Source organism: Podarcis pityusensis (genome assembly GCF_964106645.2).
Source record: "Podarcis pityusensis genome assembly, chromosome: 6".
Lineage (NCBI taxonomy): Eukaryota > Metazoa > Chordata > Lepidosauria > Squamata > Lacertidae > Podarcis > Podarcis pityusensis.
This window is the reverse complement of record NC_138030.1, coordinates 46,117,291-46,133,631: the sequence shown is the minus strand read 5'-3', so window position 1 is coordinate 46,133,631 and position 16,341 is coordinate 46,117,291. Positions and strand designations below refer to the sequence as shown.

The 16,341-nt window shown below is 43.2% G+C and overlaps 1 protein-coding gene across 2 annotated transcripts in view; it reads left to right on the top strand.

Moving 5' to 3' along the window:
* The window catches only part of ITPR3 (inositol 1,4,5-trisphosphate receptor type 3), a 98,635-nt gene that overhangs the window by 16,612 nt on the left and 65,682 nt on the right, over nucleotides 1–16,341 (top strand). For both annotated transcript variants that reach the window (XM_081009954.1, XM_081009955.1), the window contains exon 2: nucleotides 9,263–9,333. In XM_081009954.1, coding sequence (XP_080866080.1) covers nucleotides 9,263–9,333 — 71 coding nt within the window. The remainder of the gene's footprint in view (nucleotides 1–9,262; nucleotides 9,334–16,341) is intronic.

Genomic DNA, 16,341 nt, shown 5'->3' with positions numbered 1-16,341 from the left:
CATCAAGCAGGAGTGTTTCTCAAGAATCAACAGGACGCTTATGGATTGTGGCTAAAGTCATAGAATCATAGGACTATAGACTTGGAAGGGAACCAAAGGGTCATTTAGTTTTGTGTACTTGGGGCTTCAAACTCTGCATTGATTACTACAATGTGTTATATGTAGGGCTGCCTCTGAAGACGGTTTCAGCTGGTGCAGAATTCAGCGGCCAGGTTGCTCACTGGAGAAAAATGGTTTGAGCATATTACGTACATCAATCCTAGTCCAACTGCACTGGCTACTGATTAGTTTCCAGGCCCAATTCAAACTGCTGGTTTTGACCTATAAAGCCTTAAACGGCCCAGGACTGCAATACCTCAAGGACTGCCTCTTTCCATATGAACCTACTTGGACCCCGAGATCATTTTCTGAAGCCCTCCTTTGTGTGCCTCCTCCTTGAGAGGTTCAGAGGGTGGCAACATGAGAACGGCTCTTCTCTGCAGTGGCTCCTTGTCTGGAATGCTTTCCCCAGGGAAGGTCGCCTGGTGCCTTCATTATACACCTTTAGGCCCCAGGCAAAAACGTTCCTTTTTAACCAGGCTCTTTTTAACTGACCTGATCAACATCCCATACCCTATTCAAATGTGGCTCTTTTTTGGGGGGTATTATTGGGTTATTGCTTTTATTTTTGTCTTATATACTGTGATATTTTCTGTGAACCGCCCGGAGAGCTCTGGGTATAGTATAGGGCGGTATATAAATTCAATCAATCAATAAATACATACATACATACTGTGGTGGTAGGAGCATACTAGAGCCAGAGCAAGTGTTAATGTGTACACAGTTGGAGTTTTGATGTAGGTTAAAAGCAAGCACAGTACATTTGCATTTATCCTTCCCTGCCCCATATCTGATTATTTCCTCTTCCTTCCCCTGCTACAGATGGGCAGCAGAAAGAAGGGGTTGAAGGAAATGTTTGTGCATTAGAAACCTGGGGAATAGCTGATAAGGTTGGGAGGGGACACGCCCCATGTAGTCCATTTAGTTTCATATTCATGGAGCGTTTATGCCATCCTATCTCTTAAAACAGATAAGATTAGAGATACTGCCTTTTAATAAATAAGAATCAAACAAGCCACAAATCAATGAATAAATATGCAAATAGAGCCTGGATGTTAAACTTATGGCTGGGTGGGTTAACAACTGGCCACGTGGCAACCCTAACTTAAAGGCATGATATATAGCTACACTGCGGACTCTCAGAAGCAGGTCCTGGTTCTTGATATAAGAAGCAGCACAGGCTATGGAGGTCTGGTGCCATATAAACCCAGGCTGTGTTCCCAGAGCATCTGCTACCTTTTTGTTGTGTTAATTAAGTTACACATTGAAATGAATCCTGCAGGATGCCCATTCGAAAGGAACGGATCCATTAGCCCATTTGGGAAATGAAACCACACTAGTCATTCCAGGTCCCATTATGTGGCTGTGAAAGAATGTGATAAGCTGTGTAACCGGGGTGGGAAGAGGTGGTGGAACAATGTGGAAGGTACAAGGAAGAGTGAATGGAAAGGTGAACCGACAGCAAGGAAGTTGTGCACGTCAGCAAAAACTGATTGGATGGAAGCCTGATAAATAGAAATAACAATTTCAGGGTGAAGCATGTGACTGATAGGAATACATGGGGAAGACTATTGTTGTTCTAGTTGGTCTGCTTCTTTGTGTCTCTTTTCCACTCCATATTTCCTCCTTTCTAATCCATCTCCTGCCTCTATTTTCTCATTCCAAAAGTGGATCATGGGATAGCAATCTCTTCCCTGATTGAACTTTAGGAACTTAATCCTTCTCTTCACATTGTAGACAAAGTTTCATAATCTCCCCATTGCCTTCATTCACAAGTCAGATGTCTTCAAAGCCAGGCTGCTGAACACACCCCGTTACTCTCTCATCTTCTTCCTACAAAAGTATATTTTTGTTCTTTTCCTTATTCTTTAGGTTTACATCCTGCCCTTCATCACTTTCGTGATCCCAGCACAGATTGAAGCGATTTAAAATCTGCACCAAAATTAAAACAAGCAGTTTGCTGTGTAAAGCACAATTGTAAATCAGCAGCCAACAGCAACTTATCCCAACAAAGCGCAGCAGCAAAAATATCAGATCTTCTCCAGCTGCATTACAGCAGCAGGCACATCCATCAAAGTATCTCTCATTAGCCCCTACCAAAAGCCAGGGAGAATAAATATGTTTTTAATTGGTGTTGAGAAATGCTCAGAGACAACCCCGAGTCTCGTTTGGAAGGGAGGGAGTTCTACAGCCAGGATGCTATGACAGAGAAGAGGCCCTATTTTGGGTCACCACCCCACCCCTTGGTAGAATCCGAAGAAGGATCTCTCTTGCAGATCTTAACACCCAGGCAGGATAATATTGGAAGAGGCCTTGCTGCAACCTGACACCTGCGTAAGCAGCATCACTTGAAAGTTTGCTGCATCCTTCCCCATTCCATTGCAGGACTATGGCCAAAGACAGACTACATAGCCAACTCTTCTCATCCTCTACACTTGTTTTTTAAAAATTTATTTATTTATTTATTTATTTGGTTTTTCAGATTAAACTTTTACAGCCAATTATCCAACATACAACATAAAAATAAGATTCCAAAGAATCTCCTGGACTTCCCTCCTCCCCTTCGTGGGTCCTATTGTTAACCATTTCCTCCTGCATCTTTTGTAATACTTTTACATCTCCATTATGTCCAAAATTCAACATTAAACTACAAGTGTTATTCCAGTCCTACTTATTCTCCACACCTTTTATTGCTGTTTACTATATAGTCCAGGGTCAAGGAGCTTTTCAGAAGGCTTTGGAGCTGCGTTTCAGAACAGCTGTTCCCCGCCTTCATCAGGACCTCCTGCTGCTCCCCAAGGCTGCTATTTTAATTATGATTGATAATTGTTGGTTATTTATATTTCCAGACATTATTTCATTTACTTTCCTAAGAATTTGAGCTGGAGTTGATGACAACTTTATATGCTCATCAAGGTGCTTTATTATGTTTTAACTAATAAAGATAGTCTGAATATGGATTTTGGGATCCATCTCCCCCTGATGGAACGATGCAGCTAACTTTACTTTTTGAGTTTTCTTCCTGTAATTCTATCTGTCCCTCCTTCTCCTGACTTTCTACTTGATACCATACTTTCACAGGGTTACAGTGTGGCAATTAGTGACAAAGCTGCCAAATGCTCAAATAAACATAACATCTGCCCTTTTGGAACAACTTCTTCTTTTTTTTTTTGCAGAGGCCCAACCTGTCTTATTTGTATAACAAGTTTTACTTTCTAACCGAGAACATTACAATCACAGATTTTACCAGTTAGGCGCCTAAATCAAACCATACAAACACGTCCCATGAAATGCCCCTTTCAGTAGTGCTGGCCTAAACCATTTTGATGCCTTGAAGCAGAGTCCAAACGGCAAACTGCTCCCTCCAATAGTGGTTGATGGGGGAAGTGTTGCTTACCTGGTTTCCCAATGCCAGGCTCACTATGGTTACCAAGAGGGAGACAGGTGAGGCAGCAGGGAGGTTGGTGTAGGAGTATTGCGAGCATCATCACATTGGCTGCACCTGCATCTCAACAACCTCCCTGCCGCCTTGCCCCCCCCTCAGTAACCAGCATCAACTGTTCTGACATTTATAATCTCATGCAAATCAGTGCTTTAATTCTGATGGTTTTAAACATATCGCCCCTAGTACAAGTGGTAGTCCATGTACCAAAAAGCTTTTATGGAATGCTTGAAAACAACTTTTAGGTCTTAAGATAACCAGTGCCTACTGTATAATATTGCTTGCTCACTGTCTCAGCTGAATGGAAATTTGTCTCATCAAGAAAAGACCAAGGGCACATCAATTAAGTGCTTGGTAATGACGCTGAAGCACATTCTGATTTCAGCAACCTTGATGTCAGATCAAAGCTGCTATGTTAGCTTCACAGAGATTACACTAGGTGCCAGAAATGAGAATATGTCACCTTTTGCTACATCATATCTGTAGCTCAGTCACGTGAAGTGACTTCTTGTCAAGGTTGTGAGTTTCAGCCCTACATTGGGCAAAAGGAGTCCTGCATTGCAGGGGGTTGGACTAGGTGGCCCTTGTGGTCCCTTCCAACTCTACAATTCTATGATTCTTTGCTTCCTTGCACCTCTGATTTCCAGGATGGTTGCCTAATTTTTTTTGTTACATCCAGGTTTTGGGGATCCAAATGAATTAGAGAATCTAAATACGAATTCCAGTTGGCAGAGCAACAAAAGAGAACGCTCTTCTCAGATTGTGAGAACAGTTCACGAGATGGAAAAGGCTTCTTGTACAATCTTCATAATTTGAAGTAGCTTGAAAACACTGAACTGAGAGACGTTAGGCCGTCTATTTCTCTCACTTAAGAACAGAGGCAAACAATGTTTGGTTTCTGGGTTTGTTCCAAAGTACTCAGGAGGCCTCTTGCTGCTTAAGTGCTTGCATCTATTTCCCAGCTCTTCGTTGTTCTCAAAGCCCTTGGGATAAAAGACTGGCTGGTCCTTTGCACGTCAGAGAGGTGAGCAGATTTTCAGTTAGTTGGTCAATTACACATATCTTTTAGGGAACCCAAGGTGGTAGATGCAGGGTTGCCTTTGAAGACGGTTTAGAAACTTCAGCTGGTGCAAAGTTCAACAGCAAAAATATTCAATTGTGCAACTGCCAGGACCATATAACACCACTCCTAGAAGATCTACAGAACGCTGGTTAATTCTTTGTTTCATGTTCAAAACAGTATTACTGTTTTGTTTTTTAACCTTTAAAGTGCAATGCCTCCTAGGTCTTGCCCTAGATTATATTGAGACTGTCAGAAAAGGCATTTGAAGTACTGTTGCTCACTATGAGATCTATTCTTGAGCCTTTGGAGTCAGATCTTTGCTCCATCTAGCTCACTATTGTCTACATTGGCTGGTTGCACTTCTCTAGGATTTTAGGCTGGGGACATCCCCATGTGTTGACAGCTGAACCAGTGACTTTCTGCATGCAAAGGAGAGGCTCTGCCACTGAGCTATAGCTTTCTGGATGCTGGTACCTTGGCTCCGGTAATCCCTGCCCAAGGAACATAGGAAGCTGCCTTCTATAGAGTCAGGCCATTGGTCCATCTACTTCATTATGGTCTATACTGACTGGGAGGAGCCTTCCAGGGCTTCAAGGAGGGGACATTTCAACCCGGAGATGCTGGGAATTGAGCCTGGTACCTTCTGTAAGCAAGGCAAAGGCTCTACCACTGAGCCTTCACCCAAGTTGATGTATATTCCCATGGTTTGCTTTCTACTGGCTTTCAGGTGGCAGATGAACTTCATATTTCTGAAAGCTCTTAACTGACATAAGGTTTTTTGGCTGGAATCTGCTGAACCTGGTTTCCTAACTTCTTTAATAAGAGAGTTCCCCACCACTCCATAAAATCACTTTGCCTTTGTTTGGGACATAGAGTTGTATCCAATCATGTTAGTCCTTTTCAGAGTAAACCCATTAAAATTTCAGGACACGACTAACTTAGGTCTGTTCAATTTACTCTGAGTACAACTTGAGATACAGCTCATGCTATCTAACTAGGGATGTTTACACCCATACCTTTTAGGGTATTTTCACAAGTTGCTGCCTGCACTTTTCTTTCCTGCATTAACAGACACTCCCCTCCACAAGATTAAAAGCTCTTCTCAGTGTCACTCGTGAAAATGCCCCATACATTTTCACTTGTGCTGTTGGGTGGTAGTGATGGCAGGAAATGCTTTTGAGCTGTGAAACAGCCAGAGGTGAAAAGGTTAAGTGAATCCCCCTCCTTTTGTAGCAATTTTGTCTGCTTATGTTTAAAAAAAGAAAGTTGGGGAGGAGAGATGTTTGTGAATGAGCATCACATGTAGTTGGGGTCACAGTGTCAGTAGTGAAAACCCTTCTCTGGATTATTCTACTCCTTATTCACCAAGGTTCACTGCTGAAGTGTCCACTGTTAGATAATAGTTAAGCAAACAAAAAGAATTACTTTTTGAAATGGAAGAAAAGAACCCTTAAATTTGGATAAGTGTGCAGTATCATTTCATGGAATGCTAATGTCAACATGAATCTGGTGACCCAATTTACATTTTTTATAGTTAGCTGGCACACCCAGAAATGTTGAGCTACTACTGGCAGTGCCAGTAGCCTCGGGATCTACCATAACCTAGTAATGGATCCTGATCAGTCATGTTAGAATTGCTTGTTGAAGACCATCTCTAGTCACAAAGAGAAAGGATTACCGCTGTGGGACCCAACCTTCACCCTGAGCCTTCCTGCTGAGGACACCTTGGCAATGTTTGAATGCATTGAGTAAAAACTGGTGTACGTTTGAAATTTTGGCTGCCTGGTTAATGTGCTTCCCTAAGTGCCAGGAGCAGCTAGCTGTTTGTTTCACTACTATAGGAAGAGCTGGAAAGGAGACAGATGGAATGAAGTGCTCTAGCAGGCAGAGCCTGATTCTCTGGAGCAACAGGGTCCCCCGATATACAAGCAACAGGTTGTTCAACACGCAGCTGTTCTCAGATCCTGCTGGAATCCCCATTGCCTTCTTTTGCAACATTCTTCCCAGCGTAATGTATTGACAGCCTGTAATATCGTACCATATTGTTTCTGTGAAGGCAATGGGGGGATTATTGTTGTTTAATCACCTTCCACATATGCCCCAAGGTGATGTAACAAATCTAAAAATAAAAGCTAAAGAACAATACACAATTAACAGAAGTTGAGTTTAAAAACAATGCAAAATAGACACCTGTGGCACAGTCGTATTCATCCAACTGGGAAATGTGCTTTATTAGTAATCTGGGGATCCTAAAATAAGCTTATCACCTACAGCCTGGTCATGTTTTCACTTGTACACTGTTGTGTCTGTTGCTCTGGCTCTGACTTACAAGGTACGACTAACCTGCATCTCTCTGGCCCAAGGTGTGGTGGCTGGTGCCAATTGGCGTTGGTAGGGTGGCAAGTCAGGGAAGCTGAGCCAATGATGCACAGAATGATCCCTGAGTTTTGTCAATAAGAAGGCAAGCTGGTGGGGGTTTGGCTGAAGCAGACTGAGATTGGTCAGCCAGTGCCCCCTTTGCCCTAATGGACCTGCCTCCTTTGCCTCTGACTCTGAGGACTGTAGCTCAGAAACCCTCATGCAAAGATGGGGAACCTTTGGTCCACCAGGTTGCTGAACTACAGCTGTCATCATCCATTGACCATTCTTGCTGTGGCTGATGGGAATTGCAGTTCAGCAACATCCAGGAGGCCACAAGGGTTTCCCACCCCTGTCCGAGTGGAACCACAGGCCCTTCCACTCTGTTGAAGCTTATGACTGCTCAACCAAGGTGCTCTCCTTTATCATAGAAGGCAGAGGGAGCTAGTCAGACCTGCAGCTTCTTAATCTGAGGCTGACTGCTGCTGGAACATGTGGACTCTGTTCATATGGATTTTCCAGCCTGGGCACTTAATGGAGCTGTCCAGTCACTGTTGCTCGAAACTTAGTTGCCTCAGAAGTTATGAGGGCCTTCTCCCAGCTTGGGCTGGTGCAGCAGCTGCAACTGTTCCTGGATCAGGATAATTTGCCTGCAGTGATCCATGAGCTGGTAATAATCTCAAGACTGGATTATTGTAACACACTCAATGCTGCGCATGCTTACATGGTCTCCATATCAATGTGCCCTTCCTTCTTGGCTCCACTGTTTAAACAGTGACACATTCAAATGATTAAACATTCAATTACATGTTTTATCATTTAAAGCTTGCAGCCAAAGTCAAGATAGAAATAAACTTCAAAAAAGAGCAAGATGCACCAGAGTTATTGTGGCTCCTGAAATGAGGGGGGTGGGAGCCCTAGGTTTGAGGAGGTACACCCCCAGCATCTGTGTTATACTACTGGCCACTATTGATTTATGATGGCAGTGTTCTGCACTGTGTTGCAACTGTAAGCATACATGCCAAAATACACCAAGGAGTTATGTTATTTTATATACTGAGAACGATGATGGCAAGTTACCAAACCACCTTCCTCATTAGCATAGTGCAGAGGGGTTTCTGTTGACAAATAGGAAATAACTTTTTAATTGCACAGAATGTTTATGTATTAGGTACTGTTGCCTAAGCAGGCTGAATGAATTATCAAAGTCCCAGGTTTAACCCCTGGTATCTCCAGTTAAATGGATCTTGGGTAGCAGGCAGAAGAGAGGCCTGGTCTTTCTGTCCTGGTCTAATACTGCCTCATATGTTTCATATCCAAGCACTCACTGAGTTCTTATATTAGCCAACGTCGAGAAAGTCTCCAATGTGGAGGAAGAGTATGTAGAGAGACAAAAAGCTTCTTCAACATTTAAGATCAGATTGAAAAGCGTTCAAAAACATGAAAGGTTATCACTGCTGTTGTTGCGTTATTTCCAAAATGAAACAAAAAGGAATTGTAATTCTTAGGTTATTGTGGAAATGATTATGCTTAATAGAGAAGTTAGTTGACACTTAGAATGAAAGCGATTGTTCTCAAATATATGGGCTGTCAGAAAGATGTACCAAATTACCGGTATGTCTTTTGAGTAACTCAGTAGTCTAGTATGAGTAACCCTAGATGTTCAAAATCATGAATTGGCTTCCTCAAAGTCACAAGATTAGACATAATTATTCTGCAGATTCAACACATAATACATTTTGAAGCTTTTGCATTAGCTGTCTGTTTTAGAACATCTTGGCAAATGATAATTTTCAAGTTTAGCTGCACTGCTACAGAATGTTCAAGATTTATTTTTATTCATTTTTTAAAAAAGGGAATTTTTAATTTATTTTTGAAAGCACATTTGGTCTCTGGTGTGTGCGCACAAACAAAAACAAACAAACCAGATGCCTGATTGTTTGGATATCCCACCCCAAGGTGCTGCTGGTGTACCATAAAATAATGATGCTGTATCCCCAAAATTTACGACTAGGTCTAGGAATCTGTGTTATTGCTTTGAATTATTTTTGCAGCTTTAGCAAACACAAAGCAGGATGTCACCCTGTGTCTCCTGTTCTCTGTGATAAAGGTAAAGGTAAAGGACCCCTGGATGGTTAAGTTCAGTCAAACTTTAATATGGGGTGCAGCACTCATCTCACTTCAGGCTGAGGGAGCTGGCAGAGCAAGGAGACAATAGAACAGATAACTTTTCAGACCATTGAAATCACTGAGTTCAAAGTCAAATACCATAACTGAATATTTTCTTGCTTGTTTTTCAGGCTGGTGGATGACCGGTGTGTGGTGGAACCAACAGCTGGTGATTTGGATAACCCACCCAAGAAATTTCGAGGTAAGAGACTAATGAAGCAGTAAAGTCAACACTTTTGCTGGATCAACTGCTTTGAGATTCCCCCAAAACAATTCTCTGTTTAGGTACTGATTTGCAGTTGGCTTTAGCAGTGAGTGGCACAGCTAACACTGTTACAAGTCTAGCATCATGGGTAGTAATTTGGTTGTTATCCACAGCCCTCTCACAGGAAGACATTTTGTTGGGATAACCACTAAGCTTAAAAATCCTTTCCATGTCAGCTCTGTCAAAGACAAAACACATTTCAAGCTTTTTATATTTTGGTGCCTTCAGTTTTTCACTCTTTGAGATAGTCAGTGATATCTTATTGATATCTTTAATTTTTTTATCACATCACATTTATTCACTACATTAGCCCCCCCCCCCCCAGGAAACCCTATTATTATTTTATATTTTTATTATCATTATTTTATTTTGGTTTATTACAGTCTTCACATTAAGGTCGCTGGATAGGTCCCAACAATTTAAAATACAACATTCAAACAGTTTAAACAAATCACAATGACAGGGTGGGTCCCAAAAACATATAACTTAAGTGTCAAAAGCCGGGGTAAAGAGGTGTATCTTCAACACAGACAAAAAGGTGCCAGATATATTTTTGTAGGGAGGGAACTCCACAACCTAGGATCCCTCTCCTGGGCTACCACTCCTTGAGTTTTTCTGAGGGTGGTGGAACTACCAAGATGACCATATCTGCTGATGACATCCAGTAAGGTTTGTCGGGAATGAAACTGCCTTGCAAGTATTTGGAGCCAGGTCATTAAGGCCTTAAAAGTTAGTGGGAGCATCCTGAATTGGACCAGGAAACAAACCAACAAACAGTGCTGTTGTTCTATAACAAGGGTTGTGTGGGTTCTAAACCAAATCCCAGCCAGTAACCTGACGATTGCATTTTTGGATACTACTTCTTCTTCTTCTTCCACACTTCATTGACAATTTTAAAAACAATTACCAAGCACAAAGTGTTGTCTTCTAGGACAAATTCAGGTACAGATATTGAAACAGACTTAGAAAATCTTTTACTTTGGAGATTAAGTTCATGTCCACAGGGTATACTTCAATCTAGAGTGTTATGATAATTTCTCCATAGTGACTGCTGTGACTGAGACAGAAGGGAAATCACTGTACAGTGGTGCCTCGCAAGACGAAAAGAATCCGTTCCGCGAGTCTCTTCGTCTTGCGGGTTTTTTCGTCTTGCGAAGCAAGCCCATTAGAGGTTTAGCGGCTTAGCGCTACAGTATTAGCGGCTTAGCCGGCTTAAAGATCAGCTGATAAGCGGCTTAACGATCAGCTGATAAGCGGCTTAGCATCAGCTGTTAAGCGGCTTAAAGATCAGCTGATAAGCGGCTTAGCCATCAGCTGATAAGCGGTTTAGCGGCTTGGGAAAAAGGGGGGGAAAAGGAAAAAAACCCTGCAGGAACTCGCAAGACATTTTCGTCTTGCGAAGCAAGCACATAGGAAATTCGTTTTGTGAAGCACCTCCAAAACGGAAAACCCTTTCGTCTAGCGGGTTTTCCGTCTTGCGAGGCATTCGTCTTGCGGGGCACCACTGTACTATTGTTAATCGTTTCTGAGTTCTAGGGCAGTTCCATGTTGAACACATGGCAATAATCCAGTCTGGAAATTACCAGAGCATGGAGGGCTGAAGTGTAGAGTACAGTATAAACAAATAGAAGTGAACAAAATGCTTTTGTTTTCGTAAAAGGTCAATAAAAATATTATTAAAAAAACAAACAAATAGAAGTGAATAACAATAAATCTTGACAAGGTTTCACAGCACAGGAGCCAACTCCTAGGGGCCAAGGTCCCTTCGCGCCCCCCCCCCAGTTGATGGGCATTGCCATTCAAATGGTGCGCGTGCTGTGTCATGTGATCGATTATGTGGGACAGGGTTTTCCTCCCGCAATATTCTATCCAAGTTGACGCCCCTGGTTCACAGTGTATTGTAATTCTAATCTTACTTTTAAGTTTTGGATTGGAGCTGACTGGGATTGTAACAAATGGAAGTATAATCTATTTTTGCTGTATCAAACCAATTGGAGAATTGTATGGATGGATGGGAGGAAGCAAGCAGACAATGACTGCATTTCTTCACCCCGCAACCCTGTGAAAGGAGCGAGAGTCACAGCGGGCTCTCCTAAACCACTGCAGCCATTTCCTCCCCATCCCTAGGCAATCTCCATGCTTGGCGCTCTGCTGTTGCGTCAAATACCCTGCAGGCCAAACATTTTAAATGGAGCCCCCTCTGCATCTTGCATCCAATATCCCACTCCACCCACTGCTCCCTAGTACACAGCTGCTTCCCCATGAAAAGCAGGAGCAGAACAATAACAGGTTCTAAGGTGAGGGCATGAAGGGACCTCCATTTAGAATATCTGGCACTGCAGGAGCTGCTGAACTACAACTCCCATTTGCCCCAGCAAGCATGTCTAAAGGCCAGGGATGATGGGAGTTGCAGCGCAGCAACATCTGAAGGACCAGTTTCCCCATACTTGGTTTAGAAGGATGGAGAGGGATGGGCCTTCTGACATCCAGCACACTCAACGTAGCATTGGCTGGCATGAATGCCCAGGTACGGAAGGGGAGGCTACCTTGGCTTCTTATGAAAGGCCTTTCTGTGCCTGCTCCCCTTGTATATGGTGTAGGGCTGCAGCTTGTGTGTTTCAGCCAAACGCTGAGCAGCCAAGAAGCCACTCAAGCCAATGCCAAAGCAATAAATTTTATTGGGAGCTTGCATTGGCTCTCTAATGCCGGTTAGATGGCTGGGCTCCCAAGCACATTCAAGTCAGTTGGGATTTTCTTTTTTAACTGAATGCATTCTCTGATCTCTCTGGCTGATGCATTGACTTGGTTAAAAAATTTATTTGAAGTTAGACCAAACTGGGGTAGAGGAACATGATTTAAAGACAAAGCAAAATCTGAAACTTAAACTGATACAAGGGTAGAATGAGTTTTCATATCATATAAAATATAACTCTTGGTTCTCTAGATTCCCCCCTCCCCCCAGCCAAATCCTATTGCTAAAGGGAGAATAATACTGAACTTTTTTATGGTGCTTTCAAAGCTTTTTTTGGTGTTCAAAGCATATTTTTCATATATTATCAGGTTGCAATCCTTACCTGTAAGGTAAGTCAGTATTATTATTAACCTCCATTTAGCAGATGGGAGACTCAGGCTGAGAAAGTGGATCTCCCAGTGCTACCCAGTGAGCTCATGGAGTTGTGAGATATGAACCTGGGATGTCCTGATTCACAGCTGGGTTTCTTAACCACCACACAACACGAGTTGTCTTCTCTGCAATTTGTTTCATTCACTCTGTTCCGGCATTGTAAGATACTTGGGGGTATGTCAACTAAGGAAGGGCGAAGAAAGGAAGGGCACTTCAGGAATACGGTTAATTTGCTAAGCTTTGTGTATGTTACCTTAGATTATCTTTTAGTCGTCTCTGTGGTGCTTCTTGAGCTCTGTTAATTTATTGGTAACAAGAGTCAGTGGCATTCTGTCAATCAAACATTAAACATTGTTGGAAATGTAAAGATGAATGTAGGATGTATACCTAGGAAGGTGAAATCAATCTTATTATATTTCAGTTCAAGGAACATTCCCCCAAGGCTATTGGTGGAGTGCCTCTTTCTCACCTCGTTCAGGGATGTTTCCATCTGAGCACTGATGAAAACAAAATTGCAGGTGTGGCTAAATAAACATGCTGCAGAATTACCTAGTCTGTTTTTCTAGTGATTTGAGGGAAACTTTGGGTCAGGGTTATCTAGCCAATGTTTCCTCCATCTTGATTTCTTTGACAGCTACTGTTGATAGGTAGCCATGCTGCCCCCCACCCAAGAAGATAATTTGGCAGGCTGCCAACAAGATCAGAGCCACCTCGTGCTAGTTGCTAGAACACACAGTGAGAGGCAGGCCCATCCAAGAATATTGGCGGTCTCTCTCTCTCTCTCTCTCTCTCTCTCTCTCTCTCTCTCGTAATATAGGAAGGTAGGTCCTTAGCTGAGCAGGAGAGCTTCTGCTTGGCATGCAAAAAGCCCCCAGTTCAGTTTCAATCCCTGGCATTTCCAAAGAAGGCTGGGCAGGACCTTTGTTTGAAATCCTGGAGAACCACTACCAGTAAGCATAAATAGTACAGAGGTAGATGAACCAGTGGTTTCTTGGGATAACCTAAGGTCCCCCATGATGCTGAATGCTGGTAGTGTGGAAATGTTGTGGGATAGTAGGAGAGGATATATTGATTAAATATTATCCTTCCCCACTCATGCTAGTAAGTCAGTAGCAGAGTACAGTCCCCAGTGTATAGCAGGAAGCTAGTTGGTAGATTCCGTTGAATCTCTTTACTTAAACAATCCCATCTGGCTTGTCCAGATTGGGTTTGTTCCTGGTAAATTCCCTTTGTTCCATCTTAAAAAGAATAAAGACACAAAAGTCTTCTTTTAAAAGTAATGATAAAAAGTTTACTTGCATTCAGTTCACAATAGATTCCCTGAAGGCAGGCTTTAGCTTGTAGTTACAGAAAAGGGTTTGAGTTAATCCCATATGGGAATGAGTCCATGTGCTGCTGGCTGAGAGCCAGCAGACAGCAAAATAACATCAATATCAGAAGAGAGTCAAAGAGGAAGATGGCTGTGTGACTGGCCCTCTCACAGGGTCTCACAGGGTCACTCCTATCTACCTGGTCACATGCAGGGGGAGGATGCTCCAGACAGGTGTAACAGGAAGTCCTCCTGGCTGGAGTAACATCCCCCTGTGTGTCCACTCTGGGCAAACAGAAAGTGTTGTACTTGACTGCTTATGCTACATCCCACAGGAAGAGGACAGACAAAGGGAAGAACTCTCTTCCCACTGTGCATAGTTAAACTATGGAATTCACAGCCATAAGATGAAGCAATGGTTCCCATCACCAACTTTAAAAGAGGCTTTGATAAATCCATGGACAATAAGTCTACCAATGGCCATTGGCTGTGATGATGACTATGTCCTACCTCCAGTATCACAAGAGGTGTTCCTCTAAATTCCAGTTGCTCAGGAGTACAATGGTTAGAGTGCTGCCATGCTCAGGTCTTACTTTTGGGCTTCCCCTTGGCATCTGTCTGGTTGAGAGTACAGGCTGCTGGACTAGATGGGCCTTTGATTTGATGTAGTAGGACTCTGATGTTCTTAGATAATCTGAAAGAAAAAAAATAAACAGAAAAGAGCCTTATGAAACAGAAGCCTACCAACACTTGAAGCCCAATAGGCATTCAAGATAGATTATCTGCTAAAGGAGCACGAATTGTCACAAACCATAGTATCACGTGAACGTTGTGGACAGATATGTCACTGCAAATATTTAGGATTGGTGAGTTGCGTTTTGCCAGAGTTTAATCAGGAAACAGTCAGAGGTAGTGGCCTGGAGGGATGCAGGCAGTTCCACAGAAAGTCAAGCTGGGAGAAGCAATCAAAGCGAGGGCTCAGGCAGCAGTCAGTAGCTTTTAAGGGCCAGATGACTGACTTATTATATCTGGGCTGGGCTGGCAGCTGCATCATCATCATCATCATCATTAATATTTCTTACCAGCCCTTCACCATAAAGTCCTACGGCAGGTTACAGCAATTTAAAAATACAATATTAAAAACAGTTTATAACCAATTACAGTTATGAGGCTAGACTGGAAACTAAAATACTGTATGTATATCTATATAGTCATACCTCGGGTTAAATATGCTTCAGGTTGAGCATTTTCAGGTTACGTTCTGCAGCGACCCGGAAGTAATGGAACACGTTACTTCTGGGTTTCGCCGCTTGTGCATGTGCATACGCTCAAAATGAAGTCACACGCATGCGCAGATGCGGCGACTCGCGACTTGCGTATGCGCAGACTCGGGTTGCGTTCACTTCAGGATGCGAATGGGGCTCCAGAATGGATCCTGTTTGCATCCAGAGGTACCACTGTATCTCCAGGTATCTCTATATATCCTGGGTGTCAAATACTAGGGTAAGGGTGTGTATCTTCAGCACCTTTGGTACCACTTTCTGGCCATCTCCTGTGGTGATCCGCTTGTGCACTACCATAGTGGCATTGGGGCTGCCACCAGAGTCCTTGGTTTGCAACCTTTATGTGTTATATCAGAAGTGGGGAGGTCCCCCACCCCAGTTGAGGACATCATCGGTGGTGGGGGACCTGTATATCAGCAGTGGCTAGGGCCCAAAGTGGGTAGGTCAACCCTTCTCTCTTCTCTTCTTTCTCCCCATCCATTTTTCTTTCTTTGCCGCTCTCCTTTTAGACCTGATACCTGGTGATTTTCTCCCTGGACACACCCATAATATGCAGTTCCAGCACCTGTGGAAATGGGCAAAATGCTATTGAGGCTTTTTTGTGCTCCTGTGCCTTTGATTAAAATGCTGTATACACTTGCCTATGAGTAAGCCCCATTGAACTGGACGGACTTACTTCTGAGTAGAACTTTAGAGAACTGCGCTGTGGAACTCTCTTTGATGATGTGGACACAGTGGCGGGAGAACTAACCTGAGCCACTCCCGTTTGGCACACTTCAGCCATGCCTTCCGTGACTCAATTTTTGCTAATTGTTTCCTATGCATGCGAGAGCCATGGATTCTCAAGCATGTCTTTGTGGTGTGTTGGCTGCCTGGTGTCCTGTTCCAAAGGGAAAAGGTGATGAGTCAGGGAAAGGGCAGGGCAACTCTTGGCCTGTGAAACAGGATGTCAGGGCCAAAGCACCGGGTTTCTTTGCTAAAACCATCCCTTCTCTTAGTCCTTGTCCATTCCAACAACCCCACTTTCTCTATAGAGGCTCATTTCCCTTCTCAACGATTTCTCTTCTGACTTGCCTTGTCACCACACTCTGGCATAAGAATCCTCCTAAACACACCATTTGGGATGGAATTCATATGCTCCAGCTGCCCCTATGCAGCAGGGACAGCCATCAGGGCCGGCTCTACCATTAAGCAGAGTGAGGAAGCCACTTCAGGTGGCAGATTCTGGT